This window comes from Gallus gallus, chromosome 4, assembly GCF_016699485.2.
Source record: "Gallus gallus isolate bGalGal1 chromosome 4, bGalGal1.mat.broiler.GRCg7b, whole genome shotgun sequence".
Lineage (NCBI taxonomy): Eukaryota > Metazoa > Chordata > Aves > Galliformes > Phasianidae > Gallus > Gallus gallus.
The window spans coordinates 49,367,180-49,384,047 of NC_052535.1; the positions used below are offsets into that span (position 1 = coordinate 49,367,180).

A 16,868-nucleotide genomic window follows, 5' to 3' on the forward strand; every position below is an offset into this window, starting at 1 on the left:
GACTCCCAACTCCATAGATGTGCTCATGGCTCACTCTCTATCAATCTCTATTAAACATCAATATAAGCTACAAAAAGATAATGTAATTGATGAACAGGGAAACCTAAACACAGTTCATTATTAGCATTTGATGATGGATTAAATAACAGCTAGTCTTCAGGAAAACCCATGTTAAAATTCTCCCTAATATTTTTTTTCTGTATACTGCTAGTCTTTTATTCTTAGAAAGTCATTATACATACAAGTTTCTCAGCTCATACAGGAGCACAGTCTCCCCACATTTTTGCTGCTTTTCAACAGCAGCCACTGGGACACAGAGACTGAAGCATTTCCAGGTTTTTTGTTTATAGCGTGCTACCCCAGGACTAGGTTGCATCTAACCCTTTGACTTTATGTAGGTTAGGAAAGGAAGTCAGATTGCAGCTGGCTCTCTAGCTTTGATGACAACTCTGTAGAAAAAGCAAAGGTATGATATGGTTTTATGTGGGGGAAGGGAAATTTTTAGGTCTACTCCATACTGAATAAATGGGGACATAGGTGTTGTTTGATAAGCTACATTAGAGAATTAGAATGAGACTTGGAAAGAAGTGCAATGTATGAAGTTGCCAGGCAAGCAGTACTGGGGAGGTGTACTACTCTTAGTGTCCCCTGCAGAACAGCACAGAGGGTGCCCTGTGTCCCTTGGCCAAACCCAATTGCCACTGACAGACAGACCAAACTCAAGTGCAGGAGAAAAAAACAACAGCTGCTCTGTAGTTTTGGAGAAGGCTAGGCAAGGATACCCTCCTGTGTCTGTGGCTGACTTTCTGGGCTGACAAAAAGGGTGAGTTGCCCCTGATGAAGCTGTGATGGAAACTTAATCCCCTACAACAATAGCTCAGTACTAGGAAGCATCCCCAGGTCCAGACAGAAGGGAAAGAGGGAACCCTTTCCAAGGGCATTTGCTACTACATCAGTCTTTTCCGTCTCACCCACCTCCTTCCCAGCTTGGCTAATTTGGCATTAGTTTGCATGGGCTGTCTGCAGAGGCATAACAACAGAAGTCTACTTGGAAAGCCCGCAGAAACCTCTTAGCTTGAAATCAGAAATGAGCAGAGTCCCAGAAGAACAAAAATGTTTGAACTTGCCTCCCCAAAAGTGTTGTATTCATTGACTTGCAAGCAAGGGGAACAGTAGTAGTAATTTAACCTAGGGAAGAGTGCCAACAACTTATTTAATTGCAGAGTTTGTGCCAACAACACCACAATACAACTATTAATACAAGTCTATGGTACAAGACTAATTCTTCTAACCTTTCGCTGTTGCCTTATAGTCAGGTCAGTGGCTGTATCCCTTCTGTGGTGACACTATTCAGTCAACACTGGCAACTGCTTTTAGGCTAAGATGAAATGAAGCAGGGCAGGAGGGAGAACGGGGGATCATTGATAAAATGAAGATCTCTCCCCACGACACCAACCCTCTCTGTCCAAATGTTTCTCACTTCTTTCTCTGTTTCAACTGTCTCTCTTGAAACTAGAAATGTGTTCTTCCATATATCTGCTCCTGGAAAACAGCCAGATCTTTTGGTCTGAATTCCATCAGCTCATTCCCCAGTTTCTATGAGACTGAATTTGAGAAATGTGGCTCTCTCACAGTCCACTGACAAGTAAGGTCATTGAACAACAAATGAAAATCTGAGACCTGACATGAGGGAAAAATCCACTTTTCTAAACTTAAATAATGCTTGCTTAAAAAAAAAAATACATAGAATGTGTCCAGTACTACCACAATTTTTCAAGGATGTGAATATTCTGACAATTATATGCCATTGTAAACATCTCTAAATCAAACATAAAATAACACAGACTCTGAGCAAAATAATTATTAAGGCTGCAGAGTCACTGATGCTTTTGCAGACTCGTTAACCCTTGCTTCACCTTCACTCATTGCTGTATTTATATTCTTTTACATTTGCATCTAGGCTATCACAACTATAAATTCTGAACCCCCTGAAACAGATATTTTTTTTAACATACTCATGAACAGCACAAAGGGATGGTAGTTCTCAGCTGTCATCTGCTGACGTTGTCATGGTACAAAAGCTGATTACAACCTGAATGGAAAACCAAGACAAATTCTTCTTTATGACTATAGTTAACATTCCTTATCATGAAGTCAGTGTTACTCTATAGGTGTTAGAAAATTTTCTGCAGCATGCAGTGGACTGGATGATCTTTCAGCTCTTCCAAGAAACCTATTTCTTGCCACAACACATCATCTTCAGGCATCCTGGAGACCTTTCTGGCCTCTTTCTGCCCCATTTTTGGAAACTGTTTCCATTTTGTACTTCGAAATGAATCCATTTGCCAGTTCTTAAACAAATATTTCAGTTTTAGTTTTATCTGTTTTATAGGAATTAACATTTGGCATTTATCTACACCTCTAAAAGCAAAAGAAGTCACAAAAACTCTTCTACATAATTGCAAATGTGAAGATTTGACATATTTTCAAAAAGTTGCCTTCACCAGAAAGGCAAAAAAGCCTCCGACTGCTAATAAAATACGACCCTACCAACATTATAAGAAAAACTGCCTGAAAAACCCAATATCCTAAATTGCACATTGACGATTCAAGTCACATTCAGAACACAACGCAGTGTTGATAATGGCTATCGAATAGCATTATCTCTTTTATCTCTGTTGCCTGGTATTTAAAACATTTTAACCGCTGAGATGGACAGGGCAAAACTGCTTACTGCATCATTGTAGAATGTGTGACTGAAACCCTGTAGAACATGGAGCTGTGACATTTGTCAGCTAAACTCGTCATTCACCCATACATTGGAAAATCCCCATTCTTGAGTGAGAATAGAGAATGGCTTTCAGGCTGGCAGATTATCTGGAGGGGTCTGTGGGAACTGCAAAACACTGCACCTGCCTGAAAAATGGCACCAACTCAGCACAAGATGTTTCCAGAGGGGAAAGTTAGTATATGGGAGGAATGCACATAAATCCTGTTATTTCTTAATGGGATTTGGGAGCTTATTTCTCACCCTGTGCTTTGAAATGTATCCCACAGCCTATTCTATTAATGAATTTAAGCACAGTGATTTTCTTATCAGCAGGAATCATTCATCACCGAGGTTTGAGGGGTTTTTTTGATAGGATTTTTTAATGCAAGTGTGAAAAATTAGTATTATGCTTGAATACCAGTTAGGATGTTAACAAGCTGTGCCCTGGATAAGCTGGCCTTGTCTGTTCCTGCTGTCCTTTTCCCGATTTCAATTGACCAAGAACACTAACATCATTTATTTATTTATTTTAAGTTCGTGGCAAAGTATCCAGACTTGTGCAAACAGATTTAGGCAGTGCCTATATATGGAACTCTACTTCCAGCTCAGCCACACCAATGAGCCCTACAGTAGCCTTCTATTACGCGAAACAAATTTACATCAAGAAGGTGTTTTTTTCACTGTAACACACTGGGAGCATGATACACAGACAGACTGTATTTCCACAGGGGGAGGATGCCTCCCAGCATTTAACAACTTCTGTCTCATTAAAGAGCTGGGGTTCTGGCAAATCTATCTGAAGTATGCAGTCCAGATCTCCTTAAAAACAAGGATCTGGTTAAATGAATTAAGGGTTTAGGAGACAGGAAGACCCTTTGGAGGCAGATATGGTAGCCTATGTGTAAAACAGATATTCCTTGTTCTACACGTAATGGCACGTGTGGATCAGACAAGAAAAGAAAGTTTCCCCTAGGCAGTATCAGAAATACAGCCCAAAGCCTCTAGAGTGATGGAAGAACACCAGCTAGTTTCTGTTCATGCTCAAATCCAAGGTCTGCAGTCTCAACTCTCAAGTGAGGAAGAGAGATTTACCTCCTGGGTTGATGTATATCAACACTTTCTAGGGTTTTCTGACACTGGTCTCGAGTGTTTTTCACTGCCACCAGATGGAGATCCCCACAATTAAGTGGCAAAGATTTTGTGGTTCAGTGGTGTATTTTCAAAGGCCTCAGTACATTTTTAATCTGACTCCCAATGCCTGCTGGCAAGCAAGTTACAATTCATCTCAATTTCTCTTTCAAAGATCTCTCCCCAAGTCTGAGCACTTTCTGCACAATAGATCCATGAATCCAGATTCATGCTTCACAGTTTTGAGCTTTACCAAAAGATCCTGAAAAGCAAGCACTGGTGAACTTTGAGTGAGATTAGCTCAGCTATTACTGATGATGGCTTTTCCTCCGATGCCTTGAGCTCCCAAGAATCAAGAGAAAGGCTGAGTTTAGTGGAGTCTTCCACAAGGAAGTATTTCTCCTGCACAAACTGCAGAAGTGATTTAAAGAGTGCATTCTCTGCTTCTCATTCAAGGATCAGTGTTAACCTTAACTATGATTATACCTGCTACAGCCAAGTGAACAAGGATACATGGCATTTTTTCTAACTAATCTCTTTCACATAAGCTAAAGCCACTGCAGGATTTATGAAGGTTCTGTTTACTGGCCCAAAGGATTACATGTTGTTTTTAATCACGCGATTCCTCTCTGTCCAGGAACCTGAGAATAAAATGTTTTGTCTATTAAATCTTTTTGTTACTTTGAAGGATGCCATTGTGCCAGGGGAGGCTCAGGTTGGATATTAGAAACAAATTCTTCTCAGAGAGAGTGGTAATGCATTGGAACAGGCTGCCCAGGGAGGTGGTGGAATCACCGTCACAGAATCATAGAATTGCTGGGGTTAGAAGTAACCTCAAGAGATCATCAAATCCAACCCTCCTGCTAAAGCAGATACCCTACAGTAGATCACACAGGTAGGCATTCAGGCAGGTCTTGAGTATCTCCATAGAAGGAGACTTCACAACCTCTCTGGGCAGCTGTTCCAGTGTTCCATCACCCTTACCGTAAAGAAGTTATTCCACATGTTTATATGGAATTACTCCTTCTCCTATTGCTACATGCCACTGAGAAGAGCCTGGCCTCATCCATTTTCCTCCAACCTCCCTTTAGCTATTTATAAATGTCAATCAGTCTTCATTTCCCCAGGTTGAACAGACCTAGGTTATACAGCCTTTCCTCATAAAGGAGATGCTCCAGGCCCCTTATCATCTTTGTGGCCTTCCACTGGACTCCTTCTAGAAGATTCCTGTTCTACATGTGGCCTCACGAGGGCAGAGTAGAAGGGGAGGATCACCTCCCTCAACCTGCTGGCCACTTTCTTTTTAATGCACCCCAGGATGCCATGGGCCTTCTTGGCCACAAGGCTACACAGCTGGCTCATGGCGAACCTGTTGTCCACCAGAACACCACTCCACAGAGCTCCTCTTCAGCAGGCATCCCCTAACCTGTACTGATTCGTGCACTTATTCCACCCCAGCTGCAAGACTCTACACTTGCTCTTGTTAAATCTCATCATGTTTCCCCTGGCCCAACTCTCCACTCTGCCCAGATCTCTCTGGATGGCAGCACAGCCTTCTGGTGTGTCAGCCACTCCTCCCAGCTTTATATCATCAGTAAACTTGCTGAGGGTGGACTCTATCCCTTCACCCACGTCACTGATGAAGATGTTGAACAAAATCAGGCCCAGCACCAACCCCTGGGAAATACCACTAGTTACAGCATTCCAGTCATGTGACAATCCTACACTGCCATCATCATTGCAATGAAATCTTGGCCCTGCGATTGCACACAGATCTCAAGTTCTTCCTGTTTTATGTTCCATGCTGTGTGCATTGGTATACAGGCACTTCAGGGAAGCAGCGGGTACAGGTATCTCTAGAGGGATAGCTTCTAGAGCAAGAACCTTTCAGCTGGGCTGTTGGCAATGCTATCTTCTCTGAGGAGTACTCACAAGATCCTATTGGACAGTTGAGAGGTTTTTCCCCATAGTTTCCTAAAATGACAGCATTACCTGGCCCTCCTCTGTCACAAGGAACTCCATCCCCTTCTCCCATTTAATGTAGTTTAAAGATCTAGTAACCAGTCCAACCAGTTTGCTCCCAAGAATGCTTTTGCCCCATCTGCTCAGTTGATTTCCATCTGACACCCACATACCTGGTCTCTCAAAGGCCTGTCCAAGATCATAATACCCAAAACCTTGATCCTGACACACTATGCCCTCAGCTGGTAATTTACCTGACCTATTCTCCTTCTTTCTGGCTCCTAGCCAAATATGTGGCACTGAGGGATATAGTTAGTGGGCATGGTGGCGATGGGACAACGGCTGGACTAGATGACCTCAGTGGTCTTTTCCAACCTTAATCATAGAATCACAGAATCATTATACTACATATGGTTTTCTGCAATTCATACTGTTGCAATGCAGTGCGGTGATGCAAACCCGATCTTTCAGACAAGGTATCTCTATGGATTTGGACTGAAATTTTGCTGTTTGGGTTGATCTCCGGTAAGGAAGTAACTATAAAGCATGTAAGGCCAGGTGAAGACAGACATCTATCAGTCCTCTTCTTCTTAGCATGAAGGTATGACTCTTTTCAAGGGCAATTTTCTTCCACATGCACATTCACAAAAGCCATGTCACTGAGTTGTCTGCAAATCTCAGGATTCATCTTTGTTAATAAGGACAACCAAGGTATTCCCAAAAGATGGGGTCATCATGGTGAATAAGAGACCAGCTGACACCACTCCTATCTTCAATCTGAAAAGCTCCTACTGCCTTTCCTGGGGCAGCACCAGTGCTAAGCAAGGTACCACTTACATCAGTCAGCCAGTTTGTCTGTAGTTGCTAATTCAGTGCTGTGGAAGTGAACAGAATTCTTTTTGTGCTAGAGAACGGAAGTCTTTTTGTGGTAGAGAACGATTGGCAGCCTAATGGAGGGAGCTAACAATAGAATACTTTTCATCAAGCAATTCCCTAGCTTTAAGAAGAGGTAGGCAATCCTGTCCCATGTGCTGGCATCAGCAGTCTCTTGTGAGGCCCTAGTCGCAGCCCTGAAAAACAAGAAAGAGCAGTGAAGAACTGCCCCTCTACTTTCTGGAACAATTACAACATGAGTTCCTTTCTCCTCTGAAAGTGGAGGTCCACTGCCACCATATTTCCCTGTCACCTGGGATCAGGCACCTGCCTCATCTATTACCAGTCTAACAACAAATGTGAGACATGCAGGTGGATGATGTTGTACAATGAAGCCCTCCGCTCATCAGCAGTCAATAACACCTTTCTCCAATGCAAAACATAAAGGATGACCTGGAGGAGGGTGGGGAGAAGGGAATCAGGAAGAAATTGCTTCTGTTGTCCAAACTGTTGTCCCTACAGAAAGGCTAGCCATTTCTAAACTGGCAATTGTTACACAGAGGGATGAGGAATGGATGAAAAGGAACTGCCTGTCAGTTTGTGAGACTATTTCATTTTGTCTAAAGGGACCCTGGGCATTTGCATGGGGAGAGCAGTTAGCTCACGGGACTACCCTAATGGGAAAGTGCTGATCCTGTGAGCGTTTTGATGAAAGTGCTACAGAGTTTGGAGTCAGACCAGAAGCAGAGACAGGGATAAGTGTCCATCAATAGGCCAGATAAAACTCAGAATGGTCTTTGGGGTTTTGTCTTGTCAAGACTGGTGGAATGATTCTCATTAGTTGTCACTAAATGCTCTGAGTTCACTGAAGAAAGCAACGTGAGCAAGGCATCACAATCAAAATACTACAGGATATGCACTGAGGTGGCAGCATGGTGGAGGACAGGCTGATCCAGCTGCAGCAAGCACTGATTGCTGGAGGGCAGTAGCCGGCAGAAGACCAGAGCACACCAGAAGTTGTGCCAGGCTTTTAACAAGGTCTTATAACAAGGAACTGAGGACTCTTCCTCAAACCCTGTTCCAAGCTATTCCTATCATTATTAAACTTTTATTTCTTCCTATATCCCAGCTGAGAGATAAACCTCAGAGTTTGTGTCATACTTCCACCCTGAGTCCCTGTAAATGACCTATCCCTATGAGTTCAGGGAACTGATGAACTACAGCACAACCTGTGAAAAGCAATCCCACATAGCTGCTATTTGAGACAGAATGCTTTAGGTGCTTCATAGGAAGAGAAATAACACTTTTGTTCATATCATCAATATGGAGCTCAAAATAAAAGTGCATTTCAGAGTCCTGTAACAATCAAAGCTATTCCAGAGGCTTGTGCGTAATAGTAAGAAAGGGAGTGCAGAAATAGATTGGTTGGCTCCAGAATGGTTAATACTGAATAATGTTTCTTACCTGAAAAACCCTCAGAGCAAACAGAGAGAGAATAAACATTCTGATCTCAGTTTGCCTTTGCTGCCTGGAACAGTCAGTGCTTTCATTTTTGTAATATTGCTTTCACAGCTAAAAATGAACCCAAACAGTAATATACAAATGGAAATCTGAGTGTGCATATGGTTTTAAGGTCAAAGGAAATCAGGTTCCAGTTCAGCATTCAGTATCACCAGCAATCACTTTTGCATTTCTGGTGTGAGCACATCTCTCCAAATGTGAGCCAAAATTACACGGTTCTAAACTACTACTAAGCAGGCACAAAGAACAAGAAGAAAAAAAAAGAACAAAAGATGAGCGATACGTACTGAGATCTGGAAACAGAGAAGGGGAGCTCATTACACGGGATTTGGTTTCCACTGTTTCTGAAGTATTAATGACAATTTTATATAATATCACTTTTAAACACTAATGGACAGAAGAAGAAAACTATGATGTTTAGAAAAAGGGAAGTAATAAAACTTAACAGTCTTCTTTCCAAAGGAATATTTGATAACCATGAGCAGCACATTTTCCAGAGATTTAGGCCAGATTCTTTGAGGTCTATAAATTTACAAAGTTCATTCAACTGGGGAAAAAAATAACATAACATGCTCATTCCAGACAGTCCCTTTCCTCCTCCCACTAAACTCTTTTTCCTGTTCACCTCATGAGGACATTTATTTCTCTGAAAACTATGAACAGTTTTAAGTAAAGAATTTGATTGACAACTAGTCTTTAAGCTCATATACATAAGAAATCCTTCCCCAGGAAGAACACAGAACCATAGCTCCTTTCAAACTCTCATCTGTACTCTTTACTGACAACATGTTTTATACTACAAAACCTATAATACAAAAAGGAAAGCATATTCTGTTAATTTTCAGCCTATGATCCATCTTTTTTTTCTAACCATTTATGTTCTGGTGCTGATTTAGGTACTGACTTCGGGACGTTCACTTCAGCCTCCTTGGAAAAGCAATGTGCAGCTGGCATATTTTTTGCCCATTCTTCTATTCTTTCCTGGTACAAAAAACAACATTAGGGAAATTCCACAAAGCTTATTTCTGAGGATCCATCACAAGCTTGTGCTTAGGCGGCACATCAGGAAGACTACACACAATCCTAAACTCCTGTGGTCCAACCGGCAGTTCCAGAACACAGAGGAAACTTCCTTAGGCTCCCAAGAAACTCAGTGCTGTTCTAGGCCAGACAACACCCTGAATTTCCATTTTGCTGACATAGTGTTAGCATTTCCAAATTTCTTTTTCTGAAAACATGTATGTTATTTTAAATGTCCTCTACAGCCAGAATCATAAAATTATAGGATTTTGCAGCTTTCATGTGAAGAACTGTATATAGTTAGTTGAGAAACAAGACAGAAAAAAAGCAAATTAGGGGGAATGTCAAAGCCTTTTCCTAAATGGAGAGGGGAAATGTGGGTCAGGTGTAAAAAAAAAATTGTTAATGGTCCGTCCTCTACCTAAAACAAAGCAGACTGCAAAACCGCTTCAATATAGTCTTATGTCTCCATAGGCAAAAAAGAAGAGTTAGTATACAAAGGTCATCTGTTTTAACTGCCAAAATTTATGTTAGGTGCACAACCAACATTTCTGACAAGTTGATTTAGACTTGGTTCCATGATGTGCTGAGCATCGTGCCTGATTCAGCAAAGCATTTACTAGTGTGTTTAACTCTGTGTGCTGCCTGTGCATTCAACCACATGCACAACAACAGTCAGGCTATCTTATTGCACAGGAGCACTACAGTGCATCTATACAGCAAGATGATTTATGCCGAGAAGTTGTAACAACTTTGTTATTGGTGCGATGAACTACCAAAACTATGGTAGACAGATCTCAAAAACACCACCTTCAACCAGCTCAAAATGTAGGTCAGATTTTTGCTATATTGAGGGTCCCAAAGAACACCAGTTCCTGATGACTACAAATAACTACCATATTTGAACAGACTTGCTATCTGTCCTATAGTCTGTAAGGTTGATGTTGCACTGATTTAAGTCAAGCTACAAGTTTTCATAAGTACCAATTTCAATATTTACTGAAATCTACATTTTTATTTACTCTGAGACCATTTAACACGACTCTGTCAATGCAAACAAACCTCGAAGCTGATGTAAATATGATTTATTTGCCAAAACAGACTGGGAAGCTGAAAGAAAAAATCCCTACCTTAATTTTGAATAATCAGAAATGAAAATCTGACATCCATACTTTTGATATTTACAGATAACACTGTTTAGAAGCGCTGTACCTGCATGAGCAGCGCTAGTGCTCTTGTGTAAGTACAGGCAGGTTTGGCCTGTAACATGGTTCAATTGATTATTTCCCACAGTTCCTCACTACTCCACAGTATAATTAGGATAACACTGAATTAGCTAAATTACTAATACACAATTCATTCTAAAGAGCGCACAGTGAATGAATGCCCACACAAGAATTCAAACACAGGAAGAAATGAGTTTCTCAGATGAAATTGGAGACCTGAAAGCAGCTGTAGGTGCTGCACAGATTCCAGAAAGCACAGCTTTGTCATGCAAACTGTTCTCCAGCTCAGTGTCACTAACACATAAGCAGAACAAAATGCTCACACTGACAGCACAAACTTAGCAGAAGCTCCAAGTTTTTTCAAAAATGCACATTTTTGCAGTGCTGTTTCACAGAATGCAAGCACAAGTCATAGAGCTCCCAGTGGCACTATGCACGCTCCAGGCATGTTTGACATTAAGGGGCCTCGTTGTTGTGGAAACCAAATCCCATAGATTAATTAATGTTCCGCATCCAGAGCCATCCCTCTTCCTCTCTGCCTCCCTGCCCCCAATTAAAAAAAATACCAACACAGGGGGTAGAGCTTTTTATGTCACAGAAGAATGTCAAAGCAAAAAGAAACTCCGTTTCCTCACAAATGTAGAGCACAACCAATAATGTAAAGAATAAATGCGAAGTGTTAGTCCCTAATTGCTTATAAAATGAAAAATATAACACCATTTCAATGAGACTAGTTTTGCATTCTGTGGCAATGCCAAACTATATCCAATAAAGTAATGCAAGAAAGAGTTCAGTGAAATCTCTAAAATCCCTTTATGATTAAATAACGTTTACTGGAGTCGTCCTCGTTACTTTCAACATGCAGACGCACAAACTGCTAGCAATTTCTTTCAGGTGAACTATTCTGGCATATGTGAATATCTGCACAATGAATTGCAGGATTTGAACAAAATTGATTTAGCATTGATTTAGTTTTCTTTCAGTTGACATCAGTTCTGATCATTTGCATTCCTTGCATATGTCCCAATTTACATGAAGAAACGAGATGAGGTGACAGTACATATGCACGTAGTGGCACGCTACGTAAATGCATACTATAAAGAAGCAGAATGCACTGGACAGATAGATAACATAAAGGAGAAATATGACTTAGAGCCACTACAGCTAACATTTCTTAATTACCTAAATCACATTTTCAGAGCAGTTTTAGGGCCACAGGTAAAAAGTATTTCAAATATTCACAGATTCATGTGATGCTTTTGAAAATCCACTGTTGTAAGGATCTGCATCTTCAGGTATCCAGGCACTTTTCAAAGCCTGGTTCTGATGAGAACGAGGAACTCTTTCTCTCATTTGTTTCTCAAAATATTTCTGTCAGCTAGAACACAAATCTAGAATGTGTACAATACTTATAAGATCTTTAACAAGCAGAGAGTACATAGTGTGAGTGAACTGCTAACGTACCATATATGTATATCAAATAGGAATAAGCATTTATTATTATTTAGTTTTCCACACAAATTTCTAATTAGCAGAGGCTGCATTACATGATATAAAGCACTTATTTTCTCTTCAGAGATTGTTACAGATTACTGAACATGCTCAGATATGCTGTTTTCATGATACGAGACAAATGAGTCATCTAACAAAAAAAAAAAAAAAAAAAAAGAGAGAGCTCTTTCTCCAATCCATAAAGAGATTTCAGTGAAATAAGCAGAGATAATTTCTAAAAGTAAAAATATTTCCCGTAGGACAAAAACTGTATTTCGATAGTTAAACAGTGGTGAGAGCTCTCACGTATTGCTCAAACAGCTACTGAGCAAACCTGGTGACTTCAGTAGGTTCTCAACAGTTCTCAAAATCAAGCCAAAAATACAGTTCCAAACGTAACATTTCAGGGTGAGTTTACCACTCTTGCCCTTTAAATCTGGCACAACTCCTAATTTGTTTGCACTGCATTTAAAATAGAAAACATACCTTTGAGATGATTAATGGCTCCCCGTTCTCCAGTCCGCCCTTCAGTGTGAATCCCCATGGAGCGCCTCCTTGAAGCAGCGCCTCCAGGTAGATATATCTTCCCCTGTGGGTTATGCCACTCTCCGAAGATGATATGCTGGTGTTAATATTGTCCAACATCCTCATCTGTTCAGTCACATACTCAGTCAGACATAAAACTGACTCTGGCAATCATGGAATAATAAAGTGGCAAATTAAACTCCCCAGAAGCCCACCACGAGTCATCCCCAAACACGTGAAACAAGAAGCATCTGCGATGGAAAAATGATCTTCAGAGCTGGAGTCCGAGGTGATGGGTTAAAAAATGTTTCCCACCAACATTTCTGAATGCTGTTTCTCCTTTGGAACTGCCACTTTCTACTGCTGTTTCAGCACTGCGCTTTGCCCATTTCCAGGTATTCTGAGCATGACAGTTTTGTAAAGATTTATCTTCCCGTTCTCGGTCTATCAAATTTGAGTTTTTCAGTATGTGGGCAACAAAAGAAAAATAAAGCTTACACATTTAAAAGCCATTGGCCAGCAAATTGCCAAAATCCAAACGAATGCTTCATTTGTGATTGATTATCAGTCTTTTCTTCCTTTCTGCGTGCCATTTACCATTACAATGGCCTTTTTGCCTCAGCCCACTGCACTAAAAGAATGGAAGCGTCTTCTCCCTCTCACGCTCTCAGTTACTTTGTCCGCTTACCACACAATTTTCTGACTTGTCAAAAAAAAAAAAAAAATGCTTGGGGAAAATAAGAGAAAAAGTCCATTCCAAAAACTATTTAGAGGGGTTTCAAATGTGAAATAACTCCACATATATTGGAATAAAAAGATACAAGAAGTCTGTCAGCAAAACAGGAGAAGTAGGTGCAGTTAATCCTTTGGGAAAAGCGTTAAGAAGATAGCCGAGCTCTTTTCATTCTCTGCGCTCTCTCCGATGATCTGCCAAAGCTACTGCAGCTACTGCTGCTATGAGAGAGGGCGAGGAAGTGAGCGAGAGAGAGAGAGAGAGAGAGAGAGAGAGATGGATTAAGGCAAGAAAAGCAGTACTGACCAATTGTGCACATCAAGCATTGCACACTAAAATGCAGTGTGCAAAAGCTGGGGCTCACCCTTTTATTATGCCTCCAAAACCCACCATCCTCCTGTTGTATGTGTCAAGGAATTGTAACAATGCAAAGTGCCAGCTGCTGAAAACACAACGGACCTGTTCCAAATCAGCACAGTGGAGCAGTACTAAAAATTTCACTCTCATAAAGTGCTTTTCTTCCACATAGGTACCCACTGACTTCACTAAACATATTGCCTTTCCTCCAAATGCCACACTGTCATAAGAAATCTCTGCTCTCCCGATATGTTTAGCAAGAATCAGCAGTGAGAACTTGGGATATTTTTATGAATGTAGGCCATCACCGCTGACTATGCTGAATTTAGGATTGTGAGTGCATCTTATTATTTTATCTGTGCATGTAGGCTCTCTGGCATTTACCTCATTGCTTTAGCAGATGTTGACTTTACTCCTAAAATGCATCACTAGAGGTGTTCACAAAAACTTCCATTTTATATCTGTACTTGAACAGGATGACGGAGGGGGCAGCCCACAGACCACCCCCTTTCCTGCTTGCATATCTGAGTAAACAGACACCGGCCTGTGCCTGTAAGGTGCCTGCACTTTTGATCTCACAGCACCTGGGATGTGCATTATTTCTCCTCCCAGCTTTGAAAGCAGTGAAGACTTTGTGTTAACAAACCTATAATGAACTCTACTGCACTCAGATCCTGGCTGTGAGGTAAAGCTTAGCGGCTGCAAATCTCAAACGAGAAATCTCTTTACATTTGTTCATGCCCTTCATGCTGCCTCATTCCCATTCCATTTAAGACATTACAGTTGCCCTGCAGCCTTTTATTTGCTCCATGTATCCCAGCTCTCATCCCTGAGAGTCAAGAGGAAGGAATATAGAAAAGACACCTCTCTCTTTCAGTCCTTGCTTATATTGAGCTCTGTACTCTCTGCTTCCCTCTCAGGGCCTGATTTTTCATTAGCTTCACATCATGGTCAGCATGTCTTACAGCTTCTTTTTATCCAAAAATCATCCTTCAGTTTGCCTCAAATCAGATTTCAAGTACTCCTAGTGTTTCACTGTAAAAACCCTCATTCCAAGTCACCACAAAGAGCAATTCATTTCAGTTCCTCTCCAGGCCCTGCTAAGGCTCCAGGAGCCACCTCTTGGGGCCATACATCCTCCTATCCATAACCATCAGAACTATTTAAGACTGTGAGAACATGCCAGTCTATTAACAAGATAAAGAACTCTGAATTATATTCATTTCCAAGAAAAAATATTGGCTACCATGTCTAATGTCTACAGGCACCACGTATTCAGTAAGAGCTGTTTTTCACATGGTGCTGGCAATGGCTGATGAGTAATTTACAATCAATGTTACAAACAATAATAATACAACAATAATACAAACAATGAGGTACTTTTTCTTCTACTCCAGTACTACAGTTCCTTCTGGGTGCTGAATACAATACACCAAATACAACATCATTTTTTTTGTCAATAACACCATCAAGTTTGTCACCATTTCCCCTTGTGACAGATATGCTCAACTCCTGCACTTGACATAAGTCTTGCTCAGGCTTATGAGCCACACTAGGCCTTGATGTGACTGTTCCTTGAAATAGACAGTGCCTGAATAATAGAATGCCAGGTGGATGCTCACAACTATGACTATAATCAAAGAGGATTGCTCCCTAAAAGAGGTGACCCACTGAAATCTCTCATGAAGATATAAAGAATTACATTGAGGAGTCAAATCCAACGTGATAAGATTTTAAGTTTGACTACAAGACACTTTTTGCTATAAAGACAGCAGTCAGAGAAAGCCCCATTTGAGCTATCTGTGCTGAAGCAGCAGGCTGCGCAGCAGTGATTTCCCTCTGAACTGGGATGCCTCTCAAGATTACCCCTTGAGGTTGAGAGATCCTTACTAACTATGCTTGTTGATGAGTGAAACTTTAACCTTTAATGTATCTGATTTATATTAAGCGCTTAATTTATATTTAGCAACTTAAATATGCAGCAGACTTATCACTATGACTCTTGTCACTACAACAGATTAGTGATATTAGTCCACTTACTGTAATAAACTAAATCACTACTGTATGACTACAACTGCCTATTTAGTATCTCCTGCAACATCCCTTCTGCCCTTGCATTTGCTAGTCATTTCAGTCTTCTCTATCACGCCAGTTCAGCTCTAGAACATATTAACATACATGTACTTGCATACATCAGAAACCCATGACAAGCTAAAGAAAATGCTCTGATCAACAGCCCGCAAAGCATTGCCAGATACTGTTCTGCTTCCTCAGTAGTATCTCATTCATACAGGAGTTAAAAACCTGTCAGTTCCTCTTAGATCCCAATTTCCATCTTGTTGAGAAAACTGCCTGGGCCATGTTCACAATCCAACCTCCCTGTTGATGCCCAAAGAAACCAAGAGATTTTGTAACTCCATAGATTACAACAAATCTAGGCCCACCCCTCTGAAATGTAACTTTCTGCCAGACTCAGCACAAACAAAACCAGTGCCCAATAACTTAACACACAGCCACTATTAATGAAGAATACAGAATTAACAAAATACAGACAAGCACTTCTGTGCACGAGGCTAGAGCTAATTCTTCTGATAAATAGATTTCAGCGTTGAACACAAAGCAGTATTCATCATTCACCTACATATAACCATTTTGAAGTCTTAAACATAAACCTTTTTTTCTCCCACCTTGCTTTTGGCTAGAACCTCACACAGCACAAGTGCAGATTCGCTTTTTGCCAAAAGAAAGGAATTGCCTGATGAGTTCCTCTCAGAACAGAGCTCAGAGCTCTATTGTTGGGATCCAGGAGAGACCTGGATTCAAGAAAATACTGCCCTCCCCCCCCCCCCCCCCCCACACACACACACAGCTTGAATAAACTGCTAAAGCAGGAGAAATTGACATCATTTTCACTTTTTAGAGTTCAAGAACATACCCTATATTAATCATCAACGAAAGCATTGCCGCCTCGCCGATGGCTGCCCTGACTTCTACTGAACTTCACATTCCAAGTTTGTTTTGCAAATCGCTGGAGCAATACTGCCCCCATCTGTTGTGCTCTGGGTAACACAGGTTTTTAACGGAGTTAATGGTTTCTATTGACTTAAATGCAAACATTTCACAGATTAGTTAGCATTTACTTTTCAGAAAGGAGCCAAAAATTCTGATAAGTACTCAGAAAGACTGATAAGTACTGAGTCCCTGAGTTGGCAAGTCATCAGGTTAAATCAAAGAGGGAAAATTCAGCTTCTACATTTTGTAC

General features: G+C 40.9%; 1 protein-coding gene across 2 annotated transcripts in view; it reads right to left on the reverse strand.

Moving 5' to 3' along the window:
• Positions 1 to 16,602, reverse strand: part of SHROOM3 (shroom family member 3) — a 139,926-nt gene extending 123,324 nt beyond the window's left edge. Inside the window, exons 1-2 of one of the 2 annotated variants that reach the window (XM_420592.8) lie at positions 16,542 to 16,602; positions 12,478 to 13,470 (exon numbers count right to left, since the gene is read on the reverse strand). In XM_420592.8, the coding sequence (XP_420592.5) occupies positions 12,478 to 12,642 (165 nt within the window). In that variant the 5' untranslated portion in view covers positions 12,643 to 13,470; positions 16,542 to 16,602. Of the gene's footprint in view, positions 1 to 12,477; positions 13,471 to 16,541 lie in introns of those variants that run through there. The other variant, XM_004941163.5, reaches the window with a different exon arrangement.
• Between the last annotated feature and the right edge of the window lie 266 nt (positions 16,603 to 16,868).